This window comes from Rhineura floridana, chromosome 1, assembly GCF_030035675.1.
Source record: "Rhineura floridana isolate rRhiFlo1 chromosome 1, rRhiFlo1.hap2, whole genome shotgun sequence".
Lineage (NCBI taxonomy): Eukaryota > Metazoa > Chordata > Lepidosauria > Squamata > Rhineuridae > Rhineura > Rhineura floridana.
This window is the reverse complement of record NC_084480.1, coordinates 163,212,865-163,226,752: the sequence shown is the minus strand read 5'-3', so window position 1 is coordinate 163,226,752 and position 13,888 is coordinate 163,212,865. Positions and strand designations below refer to the sequence as shown.

The window sequence follows — 13,888 nt, the reverse complement described above, 5'->3', positions numbered from 1 at the left end:
TCTGGTAGATGATATGCGGAGGGCATTGGATAGGGGTGAATACACCTTCCTTGTCCTCCTGGACCTCTCAGCGGCTTTCGATACCATTGACCACGGTATCCTTTTAAACCGCCTTGAGGGATTAGGAATAGGAGGCACTGTCTTGCAGTGGTTCCGTTCCTATCTCTCGGATAGGCAGCAACGGGTGGCATTGGGAGATGAGGTTTCAGACCCTTGGCCTCTTCATTGTGGAGTGCCACAGGGTTCTATCCTCTCTCCCATGCTATTCAACATCTATGTGAAACCGCTGGGAGCAATCATCAGGAGTTTTGGGTTGCAGTGCCATCAGTACGCAGATGACACTCAGCTCTATCTCTCCTTTAAGTCCTCACCGGAGTTGGCTGTGAATACCATGTCCAAGTGCCTAGAATCCGTAAGTGGATGGATGGGAGAGAATAGGCTGAAGCTGAACCCCGACAAGACTGAGGTATTACTTGTGGGAGATAAAAGGAGGTTAGGAATTACTGACCTGATGCTTGATGGGGTAAGTTTACCCCTGAAGGACCAGGTCCGCAGTCTTGGGGTCATACTTGACTCCCAGCTGTCCATGGAGGCTCAGATTACAGCAGTGAGCCGGGCAGCTTGGTATCAGTTACATCTGATACGGAGACTGCGTCCCTATCTTCCTGTTCACCTGCTCCCTCAGGTGATACATGCCCTGGTCTCCTCTCGCTTAGACTACTGCAATGTGCTCTACGTGGGGTTACCCTTGAAAACGGTCCGGAAATTACAGCTGGTACAGAACGTGGCGGCACGCTTGAGTACGCATAGCCGTCGCTGGGATCATATCACCCCAGTGTTATTAGATCTTCACTGGCTACCAGTTGTCTACTGGGCCCAATTCAAGGTGTTGGTGATGACCTTTAAAACCCTATACGGTTTCGGCCCAGTATATCTGAAGGAACGCCTCCAGAATCACCGATTATGCCGCCTGACGAGATCAGCCTCGCAAGACCTTCTCTCGGTCCCACCGGTGAGAACAGCTAGGCTGGTACGGACCAGAGAGAGGGCATTCTCTGTTGTGGCCCCCACCCTCTGGAACTCCCTCCCTTTCGATCTCAGACATGCTCCCTCCCTGTCCAGCTATCGCCGAGCCTTGAAGACCTGGCTGTTCAGGCAGGCCTACAAGATTGGGACAGATTAACTTATGTTACAATTGAATTAATGAATGGTTTTTTAGCTTAAAATTTGATTATGTTGATCTATATGTATTGTTTTTATTCTTGTTGTTCGTCGCCTAGAGTGTCCCTAACCCAGACAGATAGGCGGCTGAAAAATAAAATTTATAATTTATATATTTCTATCTACTATGTATTTCTATAAATAAAGTAGCTTTTCTTATTTTACTAAGTCTCCAGTCTCAGTGATGCTGATGCAGGGTAAAAGCCTGCTTTCTTAGGTAAACGCATGCACACGCTGGCACACTCGCATTTCAACATCCGCTGTTACTCTGCTTGCTGTGGTGCTGCTTTAAACGAAATTAAGCAACACAATTACACACAGCCAACATTTCTGTGGGGGTGTGACAGAGTCCAACTACTAGGATGTCACCACATGTGTGACAAACTTTCACCCACCCTCCAGTGTTATTAAAGCTTCCATACCAGTAGTGACTACAAAATGTATGACAGATCATTTTTATTTATTGGATTTTCTGCAGGAAGGACAAATCCAGAATAAATGTAACATGACTTAGGCCCCAGCTATCTGAAAGATTGCCTCTATTCCTAACAACCTTCTCAGGAGTTAAGATATGCAGAGGCAGATCTTTTGGTAGTCCCCCCACCCTCAGAAGTGTGGGGGATGGTGGTGCAGGAGACTGCTTTCTCTGTGGTAGCCCCTAAATTGTGGGTTAAATTTGTTGTGTGGGACTCACCTCTTTTCCTGAATTGATACTGTTCTCTCTGGCTGGAACAGTTTTACTTTTATAAATACCAGTGCCTTTTTGGTAAAAAATGAGATGCCAGTAATCACGCCTTGATAAAAGTACCATGGGTGCCAGCACAAAATGGCTGGCATGGGCAGTAAAAGAGGTGCTGGTACTCCATACCAGAGTACTGTCACAAAAAAAGTCTTGGTTGTAACCCACCCTGGGACCTTAGGGTGAAGGATTCGTAAGAAATCTAATAAATACAGGTGGCATATTTATGACAATATTGTGTGGATGCTGCAAAAATCTTGTGTGCAGCATTAATCCAACACTAAATTTCTATTTGGAAGTGTCCACAGACTGACTACATGCAATGTCTGCACTTCAACCTGTTGTATTCCTAACTGTCTGTGACAAAAATAAAGCAGATTATTGCCATTTACAAAGTTTTATTGCCGTTTACGAAGTCTGGCCATTTTGACTGGGGTCTGAAGTGAGTGCAACAAAACCAGACTCAATCTGTACCTCTCTAAGTGCAAACTGAAATTAATGAGGCTAGCCAAGCACACTGTGGTGCTGTTTTGCAGAATATTTTAAATAGGCAGTTCAAAGTAGTTTGCACAGTAAAATTGGGCAAAAAAATTTAATCTGCCCATTTCCTTGAAAAGAACTCAATTGTGGAGTCTTCAGCAGCACAGTATTTCCTGACTCTTAGAACTTTTAACAGGGCTTGAAGAGCTGTTGGAGTAGAGTAGCCATCAAATCTTTAAGCTATGACAAGATGTCATCTTTGCAAGTAATCAAAATCAAAAACTCAATGAAAGCATGTAAGAAATAGTATCCGTATCTCTGGAACAACCACCCTAAAACCCAGTTCTACCCCAATGCAAGCAGCAGGTACGTCAGTTGGTGCTAAAGATAATTTGATTCCCAAGGCTGAGCCTTATGCCCAGGTATATGGTTAGGCTAAGAACAGTCCCTGTCTCCCCACACCCATTCAGCCCTGTCCCGCCATCCCTAGCCCCACCGTGCCACATGACCCTGATGACAGGAGATGTCCAGCCCTGAGCAGCTCCCACTGTCCCCGTTGCCCTTTCTCTTCCATAGGTTAGTTGTGAGATTTTGCAAAAACTTCTCCCCCAGCCAAGTTGCTGGCCCATAGACCCCCACCCTTTACTCGCTGGATCGTCACCTTGTAGTGGTGAGTGGGCTTGCGCGTTCCAATGAACCCTGTGAGCGACGGAAAGGAACCAAAGAACGATTGAAGAGAACAGGTGGAGGATAACAATGTGTACGTTACAACGGCTGTGAAGGTGGATGAAGGCTGCAGCAGATAAAAGACTTCCAGGCATCATGGTATCCATGCCATTGGATCAAAGCCTTTTTCTGTCAAGATTGTGTGTTGATTGTCGTGAGCCACGCACAGGCTCCAAGCAATCTTGGAAGACAATCTTATTCAACCAAGAGTGATCACCAATGAATGGGACCCCTACCTTAGTTTTGCCAAATGCTGTTGCCTACCCCACGCCCTCAGTTAAGTTAGGTATGTTGCATGAAAGCATATATTCTCCATCTTTTCTTCATATACTATCTTTACACTTCTAAAATATTGCCCCTTTCATTTCCTGAAATGTATACCAGCCTTTTGTTCCTTCAGTGATATGCTTAGCTTAGAAAATAACAGTTGCCATTAAGGAACCAACATGCTCAGCTTCCTTGCAGAGTTTGGTAGTTCTACACTGAAAAACAAAACTGGCAAAAGATGCACGTCAAAGCCTGACGAACAGAACCAGCCAGGCCAGTTAAGCAGGACTTTAATCCAGGTCAGCACATAGCAGATCACTGGTGTTACAGCACAGAGTACAAGACCCTCTGTGGTGCAAGGAGACTGCTGGAGCACGGATCCGGACTGCGGGTGGGGTGGCAGAGAGTGTATCATGACCTGGGCAGAAGACAGCTGCCTTAGTAACAGTAGCTGTTCTAACCAAGGGGGGGGGAAGGCTGCTACCTTGTGAGTGCATGCTTTTTAACAGCTTGACAGGCAGAAGCTAAGGACTAAGAGAAGCATCACCTGTTGAATTTCTATATTTCCATTGATCTCAAAATGCATAAGAGAAAATGCCAGGAAAAAAATTGGCCACTTAAGATTTTGTTTTAGATTGCAGCAATTACCTAAATATTTGTTTTACAAATAAAAAGCAATACTGGAACACCTACATGGCTTTAGCAACTTTACTACATGCTCTCAGTTCTATTATAAAAGCTAGGAAAGCATGTGCTTAGAATTGAACATCCTGCCAATTAGGGAAAATATACCATTATCCTTACAACATTGAAGCAGAAATCAAGAGAAGGGCTGGAAATGTTTTTGTGCAGCATGAGTTGTCAGGCACAGAAAACCTTAAAATAGTTGCATGGCCTCCAAAGCAAGACTTTGGGGTTGAAAATTACCTGTCAGAATTCACCATTAGAAAAGCATTTATTTACAATGGATGGTTTGGCAGTCTTAGATGGATATTTTGGGAAACTTACCTCCAAGTCAACGCATTGCACCAGCGGAAGTATGTGGTTATTAAATCGGAGGCATACACTTAGCCAATGTTTAAAGATTTTGACCAGTTCAATTAAAAATTGTGCATCTGCTAGAGTAGTAGCCAACAGAATGCCCTCCAGATGTTGTTGAACATCATCTCCAACTCCAGTAGTCAGGAATGATTGGAGTCCAACGTCTGGAGAGCGCCATGTTGGTATGGGTGGTGGACAGCTGGGCTAGCAACATTTTCCCTAGCCTAAGGATGCATGTGCTTATTGTAAAATTATTGTAGGATGAAAGTGATGTATTCTTGCAAATGGCTTATAGAAATTTTAAACCAAAAAGCTCAACAGAAACACTATTATCTGTTTGTACTTTTTAGTAAACAATCGTAGCATAAATCCCAAATGTAGATTAAAAACAGCAATACAGTAAACATTTTACATTAATTAGCAAGCATGTATGTGCTGCGTGCAAACAAATCAACTATGAGAATATGCAATATTAAACATTTAGCAAATCAGTAACTCTGCTGCCCATTTTACTTCTTCCCCTCATTTGGAAAGCAAATCTAATCCAGCCCAGTTTTTGTTTTATGTTAAACAGTTTCACAGCAGGAGAGGTTTCCTCCCCCCTTCCAGTTATATTAGTACATTATATTTAGAGCAATACATACTAAACGAGGCTAGCCAGAAGAAAAACCAATTGTGTCCCATAGCTTTATATACAAAAGTACACAATACCTAATCTTGTCTGGCAGCTGCAGTATATCCCCTATGAAGACAGATGTTGTCATACTGGAGATTGAAGTATTTCTTCACAATAAAATTGGGAGAACTAGATGGACTAAGCATCAGGTTTGCCATACCTTTTAAGCTCAGCAACCATGCCCTAACTACTAAGAGAGCTTCTGGCTCATCTCCACTCTCATCAGCGATGGTTTGTGTAGTCCTTCTAGGATTGGTCATAGAATGATCAGAGAGAAACCTGCAGAGGTCATCCCTTGCTCTTGCTTGTGAAGATCTATGGTGCAGGTGCAGTTGGAAATACAGTCCACCACAGCGTTGGGTGGGTAACTTGTTGCCAGCAAAAAGCAGGAAAACCTCATTATTAGGCTGGATGACATGCTGGTGGTGTGCAGGAAACTCAAGTGAATTTTGAGGAAGAATAGGCATTGGTGCCTCCTAGAGGAGCTGTACATGGGGAATCCTACTGGCTTCCTTTCAACATTTTTGTCACTTTCTCTCATTCTGCTTCCTTCAGACATGTGTCATTCTCAAAAGAACTGCTGATGCTAAAGCATTTCACAGAGCAGTTAGGCTTAGTTGCCACCTTGTCCTGGCCATGACTGGCATAAATGTTAAAAGATGCCATTTACCTTGCTAAATTTCAGTATGACATGCACAAACTAAGACACAATCTGCGTTCATTCTGTGCCATCTCTTCACCTGTGAAGAAATCTTGAATAAAAACACTCCCTGGATTATATCTGGCTCAGTCTATTATGTTTTTGGAAGTCTCCTGTGAGCAGATGCAAAGGAGAGCAGTTTCAATAGTAGCAGGTTGTCATGCAAGGGTCAGAAAGACAATCCCTCTGCTACTAGACCTGGAGTCCCGTCCTCCTTTGCCCCAAGTCACCCTACTCTTAACAGAAATGCAGCTGAAGAAGCAAGAGGATCTATTTGGAAGCACTAGATGGGTATGTCTGGTTAATTTTTTTTGTCAGGACAAGAACAAGATCTTTCATGAAAGATCAAAGAAGTACAAAATCAGGAAGAAAAAGGACAAAGGGGGCAGTTTTAAGAATAAAAGCTTCCTTCCAACTGTGTTGAGGAGGGGCCTCCAGATTTTGAGCTCAAAGAATGATTTACACAGCAGGCAATCAAGGGTAGGGGTGGATGGAGTCAAGCCAGTTAACATTTGCACACTCCCTTTCAAGAAAATGGCCTTCCATACACACACTTAGTGCCTTTTTCCTGGAGCCAGCCAGGGTTATCTGATGAAAGCCAAGTTCAGACATACACACAGACAGATAGATGCCCCTGAGGCAGAAGAGGAGACAGGAAGAATCCAGCCTTTTCAAGTGCCAAGATCCCTCGCTGATGCCAGTGAATGAGGTGGGAAGATGGAGCGAGACTCAAATCTTTCAAACTGAAGATTCTCAAGAGAGAGAAAGTAGTAAGATACTGAGAGCATAGGGGTGTGTGAGGAGAGGATCTATAAGCTTAGGAATTATAGTTGCTCTGTGATCCTTGAGTTTGGAAAGGTGTCTGATAATGCTGGAGGACAGAATTGCCTGCTGCAGTGGCAGATACACTTGGGAACTTGTAACCATCCTCCCTCTTCACAGTGGCATACTCCAAACTTGCAGAGAAACCATGATAAAAGTTCATCTTTTGCTGGCTGATGTACCCGATTGCCTGTTGGCCATAACAGGCCCCAGCAGTTTTCCCAAAGAAGCTTCCATCTTCTCCATTCACAATTGGACACAAACTCTGGGATCTACTGTAGATCTGGCTGTGGTCATTATTATAGTTCTGGTTGCTGACAGAGATTTGACTGTTGGCATAGTTCTCATGCACATTGGCCAATGAATGGATGTTCCTAGCATCATTGATGGCATATCCTTGGTGACAGCTGGCATTTATATCCAGGTAACCATTCTGCAAGAGAAAGGTAGTGGTGTTTCAACACAAAAATAGTAATACTTTGCATTAAGACAGCACTTGTACAAAGCACATCACATCAGTTTTCTCAGCAATCCTTAAGGCATCTTTAAAAGTTAGGCCAATATTATTATTCCTATACTGCAGACTGAAGGTGAACCTGATGCCACCTTGTGTGTTCATGACAGAGGAGATTTCCTTTTAAAAACTAACTACCTGTTAACTGCTGTAAATCTTGGCTCCCACTTTCAGAAATCTCTTCTCCCTCAGTCCTCCCCAAATCTAGATGGCACACCTGTTTCAGTAGTGTGATGCAGAGACAAAAAACAGAAATGATGTTCTTTAATGCTAACTTAAGTCTTGTTTAGTAAGATCTGCTTCTTTGGGGACAAAAGAAACCATAGGAAGCTGCCTTATATGGATTGAGATCATTACTACATCTAGCTCAGCTGATTGGCAGCAGCACTTTGGAATTCCAGACAGGGGTCTTTTCCACCTCTACCTAGAGATACCAAGGATTGAATCTGCGACCTTCTTCATACAAAGCCGATGGTCTTCCCTCTCATCTATGGCAGTTTCTGGCCCAGCCTGTGGGCCCGGAACTACTATAAAGGTGATGCCCTGAAGTATCTTGATGAAACAGAAGCTAGAGAACTTCTGCTTCATCAGATGAGCTGCCTTATTACCTGAGGTTGGCACATCCCTCTTCTCATCCACAGAGTTTCCTTCTGGGTTCGTTTAAACTTCATCCGCTGATTCTGAAACCATGTTTTTATCTGGAACACAGTACAAGATAAGCATCTTTCTTAGACTGCAATCAATCCATGCAAATATATCTTTGCATCCCTCACAAAATACACTCACCTCAGTTCTTTGTAATGTCAGCCAAGAATACACACACAAAAAAACAACAGTGGGCAAGTTTATACAACAGACTTCAGATGGGCTTCTCAGAGATCCCTGGGAACCATAGTTCTGGGTAGGTGGGTACAGTCATATCATTCCCTCTACTTCAATGTTTAGGTGGAGATTTGTAGCCAAAATACCACTACTCATGTACAAGACGGAGGCATTAGCAGGCTTGGGGGAAACCCAAGATTTGCAGCTGTACAGAAACTCCCCCAGAAGGGGTGGTGGGGAGAACCTCAAACAGCCCAAGAGTGTGCTAAAGAATGCTGACTAATCAGCTGGTGTGGGGGAAGCAAAGAAATATCCAGAAGTAGGATGCAGCTGATTGAAAGACTAGACAGGAGCACTCCACACTGCAACATTTTGTTGCAGGTCAGACTTGTGAAGGTCTAATGGAAAGTCTCAGCACCATCACCAAACTAACTCCCACAGTTCTTTGAGGGTAGCAATGACAATTGTAGTATAAAACAAATATAATTTTGCATGTCACAGAGGAAGAATAAAACAAGCTTCAGAAAAAAGCTATAGAGAAGAGGGAATGATGGCAAGGCACAAGCAATACAGGCATACACAGTTAGCTGTGCCTCTTGTGTGGCAAACTAGGGTTAAAGTGGATCCCAGGACAGAAAAGGTACTGTTATACTGCCGTCAACACTCAGAATAATTGGAATTCTCACTATGGAGTCAACCTCAGGGCAAAGGTTTGTCATATAAATTCTGATGTGCCAGGTCCTACTTTAGCCATCAAGCAAAAGGCTTACTTGTTTGTAAGTGAGTCCCAAGACTGAGGACAATTCTCGTATCTGTTGTGGACTGAGATACTTCTGGCTCTGGAATCTGTGGTGCAAAATCTGTAGCTGTTCTTGAGAGAAAGCAGTGCGGATTTTGACCTTCTTGCTGCCATTATTTTCCTCCTTGCGCCTCTGGGGGGTAGAAGTCAGATGTGGGGAGGGGGACTGCTTGTTGGGGCTGGTTGCAGAGTCTGGTGTGTAAAAAGTGAATATGCCAGAGCTGGAGGACCTTGGGGAGAGATCTAGGGATCAAGCAAAGGTAGTATGATGCATACAGCATGACAGAGTTTAAATGTTACAAATGGCATAAGGGTAATGATGTTGGTGAAACAACGTGCAAGCTTTCTACAAAAAGTCCTGGGCTCCTCTTGGGAGGAAGGGCAGGATATAAATCTAATACATAAGTAAATAAATAAAATCATGCAAGACAGCTAGTTCTCAGACCTTCTGTGCAATTTGAAAGCTTGTGCACCCTTGAGAAAAGAACTTATAGTCTTAGGCTGCAAACTTATTTACCTGAGTTAGTCCCTGTGAGTTCAATAGGATTTACTTCTGAGTAGACATGGTTATGAGTACACTGCTACTCTCTAGGACTAGCTATTTGTATTCCACTGAAACACATTATTAAACTAACTGCTTATACTGTCACTGCCAACACTGATGAACTAGAATGAACCCAAACTGAGTGCTTTTACATATAAGCCCTGCATCCGTTTGAACACTCTTAAGACAATCACACTTAAAAGCACTTTACCTTTACCTGCCCTGTGCCCAATTTCATTTCAGTGCATGCGCATGATCCAGTTCAGATTACCCAAGTTTTGAAGTTCCATTGGCTTTAGTGGAAAAGCTAAACATGCTATTAGTTTTTCTACAGAAAACAATGAGGCTTAAAATGGCTGAGGTAACACATTACTGTATTTTTCAAGAACAGTAATCGCTTTCAATATTCACTCCTATATTAAAATATGCAAGCACATATCTAGTGTACTAGATACTATCTAGTGTACCAGGCTTGCAAAACGCTAGAGCAAATTTACATATTTGAAACAGGAGCGAAGGTCTTACAGCCTTTCCCAACTAGTGGGCCACCAGATGTTGGACCACAATTCCCATCTTTCCTGACCATTAGCAATGCTGGCTGAGGCTCATGGGAGTTGTGGTTCAACAACACCTGGTGGCCCACTAGTTGGGAAAGGCTGGGACCAACCAGCAGACACCCAGCACCTGCGTTGGAAATTGTGCGCACTCATTTTTGCAGTCCCCAAAATGTTGGGAATTGAGCAATTTGTGTACAATAACAATCAGTGAAAAATTGGGTTGCAAAACTAGCTCCAGTCCCTCTTTCATCCTTCTCCGGCTAGAAAAGCAGCGTATTTGGCTAGGGGACAATTCCTGGCACTAGCTTCCGTCTATTGACTGATCGCCTCTACCTCGTTCCCTAGTTGTGAGGCAACCTCTAGCTCCAACCAATCTTTTCAGCGGAAGAACTTCCCGTCGTGCCTTACACACCTTTTCCCCAGCGGGGCTGTGCTTTGGGGCGGGCTTGGAAATAAAGCCCACTGAAGTCAATTAACTTAGGCCCGCCTAACTTCGCACAGAATCAGGCAGCGTAGCTGCTTATTTGTGCGGACACGCGGTGCGCTCGGTGTTTCCTTACTATTCAAGGAAAGATGCACAGAATTGAAACCTATCCTAGGAGGGAAAGGACAGCGCCACAATCCACATTGGTAAAAGAACCCTCGCAGAAAAAAGGGAAACAGTAACAGACCGTGTACTTGTTCACTCAAAGGCTTAATTCTATAACGGATCAAACTTCCTTATATAAGTGAGTTTTGAGAGTCAAGCCAAGGATTGCAATCCTAAACACGCTTCTTGGGAAGGAAAGAATGTAATCAGTGCGTTTACTCTGGGATAGCATGGGGACGGGGGGGGGAGACCCACAGCTGTTAATTGTGGCTGAAAAACAGCTTTGTCTAGAGACAACCCAAACAACCCAGTATGCAAAGGGCATGGCTAGCCCCGGCCAATACTTAGGGGCTCTAGTCTTGCAACCCCGCCCGCCCGGCTGCCGTCAACTGGATTGTGCATCCAATTTGAGATGATGAAGAAAAGCAGTTCTCTAAAGCAGCCTACCTGGATTATTGCTGGAGGCCTTTTCTTCCGAGCCAGTAATAGTCTGGGCAGGGACTCCCTCAGAGCAGTGCACCGGCTCTACCTCCTCCTTCGCCGGGGGCCAAAAATACCCGTCGTAACCCATGTCGTCGTCGGAGGCGGCCACCACCACTCCTGTAGGGTAGACCTGATAAGAGGCATTTATTGTCAGCGGTGTACTCATGAATGGATCTAGTGGAGCCCTCCGGAAGAGCGGCTGAAATACCAAACCCCTGCAAGCCACTTGGTGGATCTTTTATGGGCCCTAGACGAGACTTCCCCAGCCATTGTCATGTTAAAGGTAGCCTAATTGACTGGGCGTGGCAAAAAGGCGCGGGCAAGAGGGAGAGGAGAGAACCGAGACCAGCCTTGATTCGCCATTAAACTCCAGCAGAAGATGAAAAAGAGTCTCCTGTTACTTTGCTATTGCTATATAATTAATTCAAGTGGTGCTATCAGTGTACAAAGCACTATCAAAAGGATCAGACTCATTCAGAGAGGATTAGTCTCTCAACAGCTATTAGCTTAAGCCAAGAGAAATATGAATGGAGCCTCCATGTAGAGAGACAATATACCTCCACATATTAGTTGCTGAGGACAAACCATAGGGAAAGGCCACTAGTTTAATGTCTTACCTGTAGCTTTGGAGAGCCATATGGCTAACAGAGCAGTTCTTAAGAGGTTTTTAACACAAGTCACAAAATAAAATAGGTCCTTGCCTCTGAGAAGCTTACCATCTAAATTTCAGCAGGGTGGGAAGACATAGGGAACTGCTAGCAAAGAAGCCCTAGAGCAGAATCATAGGGTGTGGGTGGAGCCTCCATGTAAAGGGACAGTATACTTGCTGCATATCAGATGTTAAGGACAAACAATACGGAAAGATCACAGAGAGAGGGGGGAGATTTTTTAAAAATATTTTTCTTGGAAGTTTTTTTCAATCAAAAAACTTTAAATGCAACACAAAGAAGAGAGGCAGATGGATCCTTCCTTTTCTGCCCACCCAGTCATCCTTGCTTCCAACTGAGAGTCAAGACAAAGGGGAGGAGACAAACTAGAGTTCCAGGTAGGGTTGCCAGGTCCATGGCCTGAGACTGATCCTATATCTTTAGGAGAAGAGAAGGTCAGCCAAGTGCATTGTACTTGCAACAATGTAATGGGAAAAACCACAAGGTGGAATTCTCCCCCCCCCCTACACACACACAACTTTTAAAGATACAGAAGACAGGAAAGAGGTCTTTTGTATCTTTAAAAGTTGGGCAGGTGGAAGGGAGAATTCCACCTTGTGGTTTTTCTCATTACAGAGTTGCAAGAACACCTGCACTGGGCTGACCTCTTCTCCTAAAGATACAGGATCAGTCTCAGGCCAAGAACCTGGCAACCCTAGTTCCAGGGAGAGATAAGAATCTGCCTTCCACCACCCTCAGTGCTGTGGTTAAGTTCTTATGGGCACCACTAATGCAAGGTTCTCCACGTGTGCAAATGTGGCCAAGGTATACTGGGTGCTTGAATACTCTTGGTTGCCAGGGAGAGCATGATATAACCCAAAATGAGAGAGAACAGAAGACCCAATACCCATCTCCCATAGATGGTCTAGGGGGATATTGTGGGTGATGGTATCAAAAGCCTATGAGAGGTCTAGCAAGAGCAACAGAATTGCAGTTCCCTCTCCCAGCAGAGATCATCCATCAGGGCAACCAAGACAGATTCAGTTCCAAACTCAGGACTGAAATGGGTATAAATAAATCTCATTGAGTTCAATAGATTTGCTCTCTAGTAAGTGGGTGTCAAAGTGGCTACATGTTTATGAAATATAATAATAGTATGAATATTATCATCAAAATGATGGTTCGCTATGTACTTGCTCTAGAACGGGGTGGGGGTGAATGGTGACCCTCCAGCCCCCCGCTTTCCAGCTCCTGGGACCTCCCTCAGGCCATGCTCTTCACTGGCCCTGCTCTGTTCCCTCTTGAGTGCTTTTGCCTGGCTATGTCCCTGAACTGTGATTATTCCTTTGGCTTGCCTGGATGGGGAGAAATGTATGGGGAAACCTCTAGCTTTTATGTGGGTGGAATGTAGCCTACTGTGCAAAGAATCACATCCACTGTTCCACACACTTTTGCCCTGCCCAGGCCCTGCATGGAGCCTGTGAAAGCTTCCCCTTGAGGGAATGTGACTGAAAAAGGTTCTCTACCCCCCCCAAGCACCCCTGCTGAAAACAATGGAGGGGGTGTCAAACACATACTGTTTTACTTGCCTGTGACAAGTTTTTGGTGACACAGAAATAAAACATACAAAACATTTGGTCAAATATGAGTGAAGGAATTTAAATACCACCACAATCATGATGATTCTAAGCTGCTTGGGAAGAATTCCCTTTGTCCATGGGGGAGAGAAACAAAAATTGCCCCTGCTTTAATTTTATGTAGATTTGCTATTTTCTGTGGGAGAATATGGTGTTTTACAAGAAATATTTATTTCATTTTATCTTGTGAAGTAGATTAGGAAGAGGAAGAGTGATTCTCACCCATCTGCTATTCCATGCTAACTGGGAAATCATAGGCAGCAACATTAGAAATGGTGAACTCATTCAATCGAGACTACCTGTGTTTTCTTCCCAGAAAAAATGTATTAATAAGATGAAATCTTATTAAGTTGGTTTATGTAATGAGATTATCCAACAGAAAAACAACCAGACCTTTCCTTTGGGAAAAACTATCACTAAAAGGGCTGAGATCAAGAAGCTACAGGAATCCTTATCCATACCCCCCCCCATCAAGAATCTTTTATCCTAAATAGTTGTCCATCAACAATGGAAATGACTGTAGTGGAGAAAAGCATTATCATGATGTTAGTCTATGTATACACAGTGTGAACATTTACACAGATAAATAAATGGACACAAATCTGACACCAGAAAGGCCAACAT

General features: G+C 43.9%; 1 protein-coding gene across 3 annotated transcripts; it reads right to left on the bottom strand.

Moving 5' to 3' along the window:
* Positions 1–4,803: 4,803 nt before the first annotated feature.
* Positions 4,804–11,999, bottom strand: LOC133363807 (homeobox protein NANOG-like). 3 transcript variants are annotated; one of them, XM_061583322.1, is made up of 5 exons: positions 11,697–11,999; positions 10,945–11,110; positions 8,779–9,050; positions 7,795–7,884; positions 4,804–7,105 (listed from the first exon to the last, which is right to left on the bottom strand). In XM_061583322.1, the coding sequence occupies exons 1-5, from the start codon at positions 11,697–11,699 to the stop codon at positions 6,668–6,670; spliced, it is 969 nt and encodes a 322-aa protein (XP_061439306.1). In that variant the 5' UTR covers positions 11,700–11,999; the 3' UTR covers positions 4,804–6,667. The 3 variants fall into 3 exon arrangements, with proteins under 3 accessions (XP_061439306.1, XP_061439317.1, XP_061439298.1); XM_061583333.1 differs by lacking the exon at positions 11,697–11,999 and adding an exon at positions 11,598–11,690; XM_061583314.1 differs by lacking the exon at positions 11,697–11,999 and having other exon boundaries at positions 10,945–11,250.
* Positions 12,000–13,888: the final 1,889 nt, after the last annotated feature.

Excerpts from the sequence above, each read along its gene's own strand:
- LOC133363807 (XM_061583314.1), bottom strand. The coding sequence starts at position 11,146 with ATGAGTACACCGCTGACAATAAATGCCTCTTATCAGGTCTACCCTACA. Across the intron at positions 9,051-10,944 it reads GGCCTCCAGCAATAATCCAG|ATCTCTCCCCAAGGTCCTCC; the intron begins GTAGGCTGCTTT and ends CTTGATCCCTAG. Across the intron at positions 7,106-7,794 it reads GAGGGATGTGCCAACCTCAG|AATGGTTACCTGGATATAAA; the intron begins GTAATAAGGCAG and ends TTTCTCTTGCAG.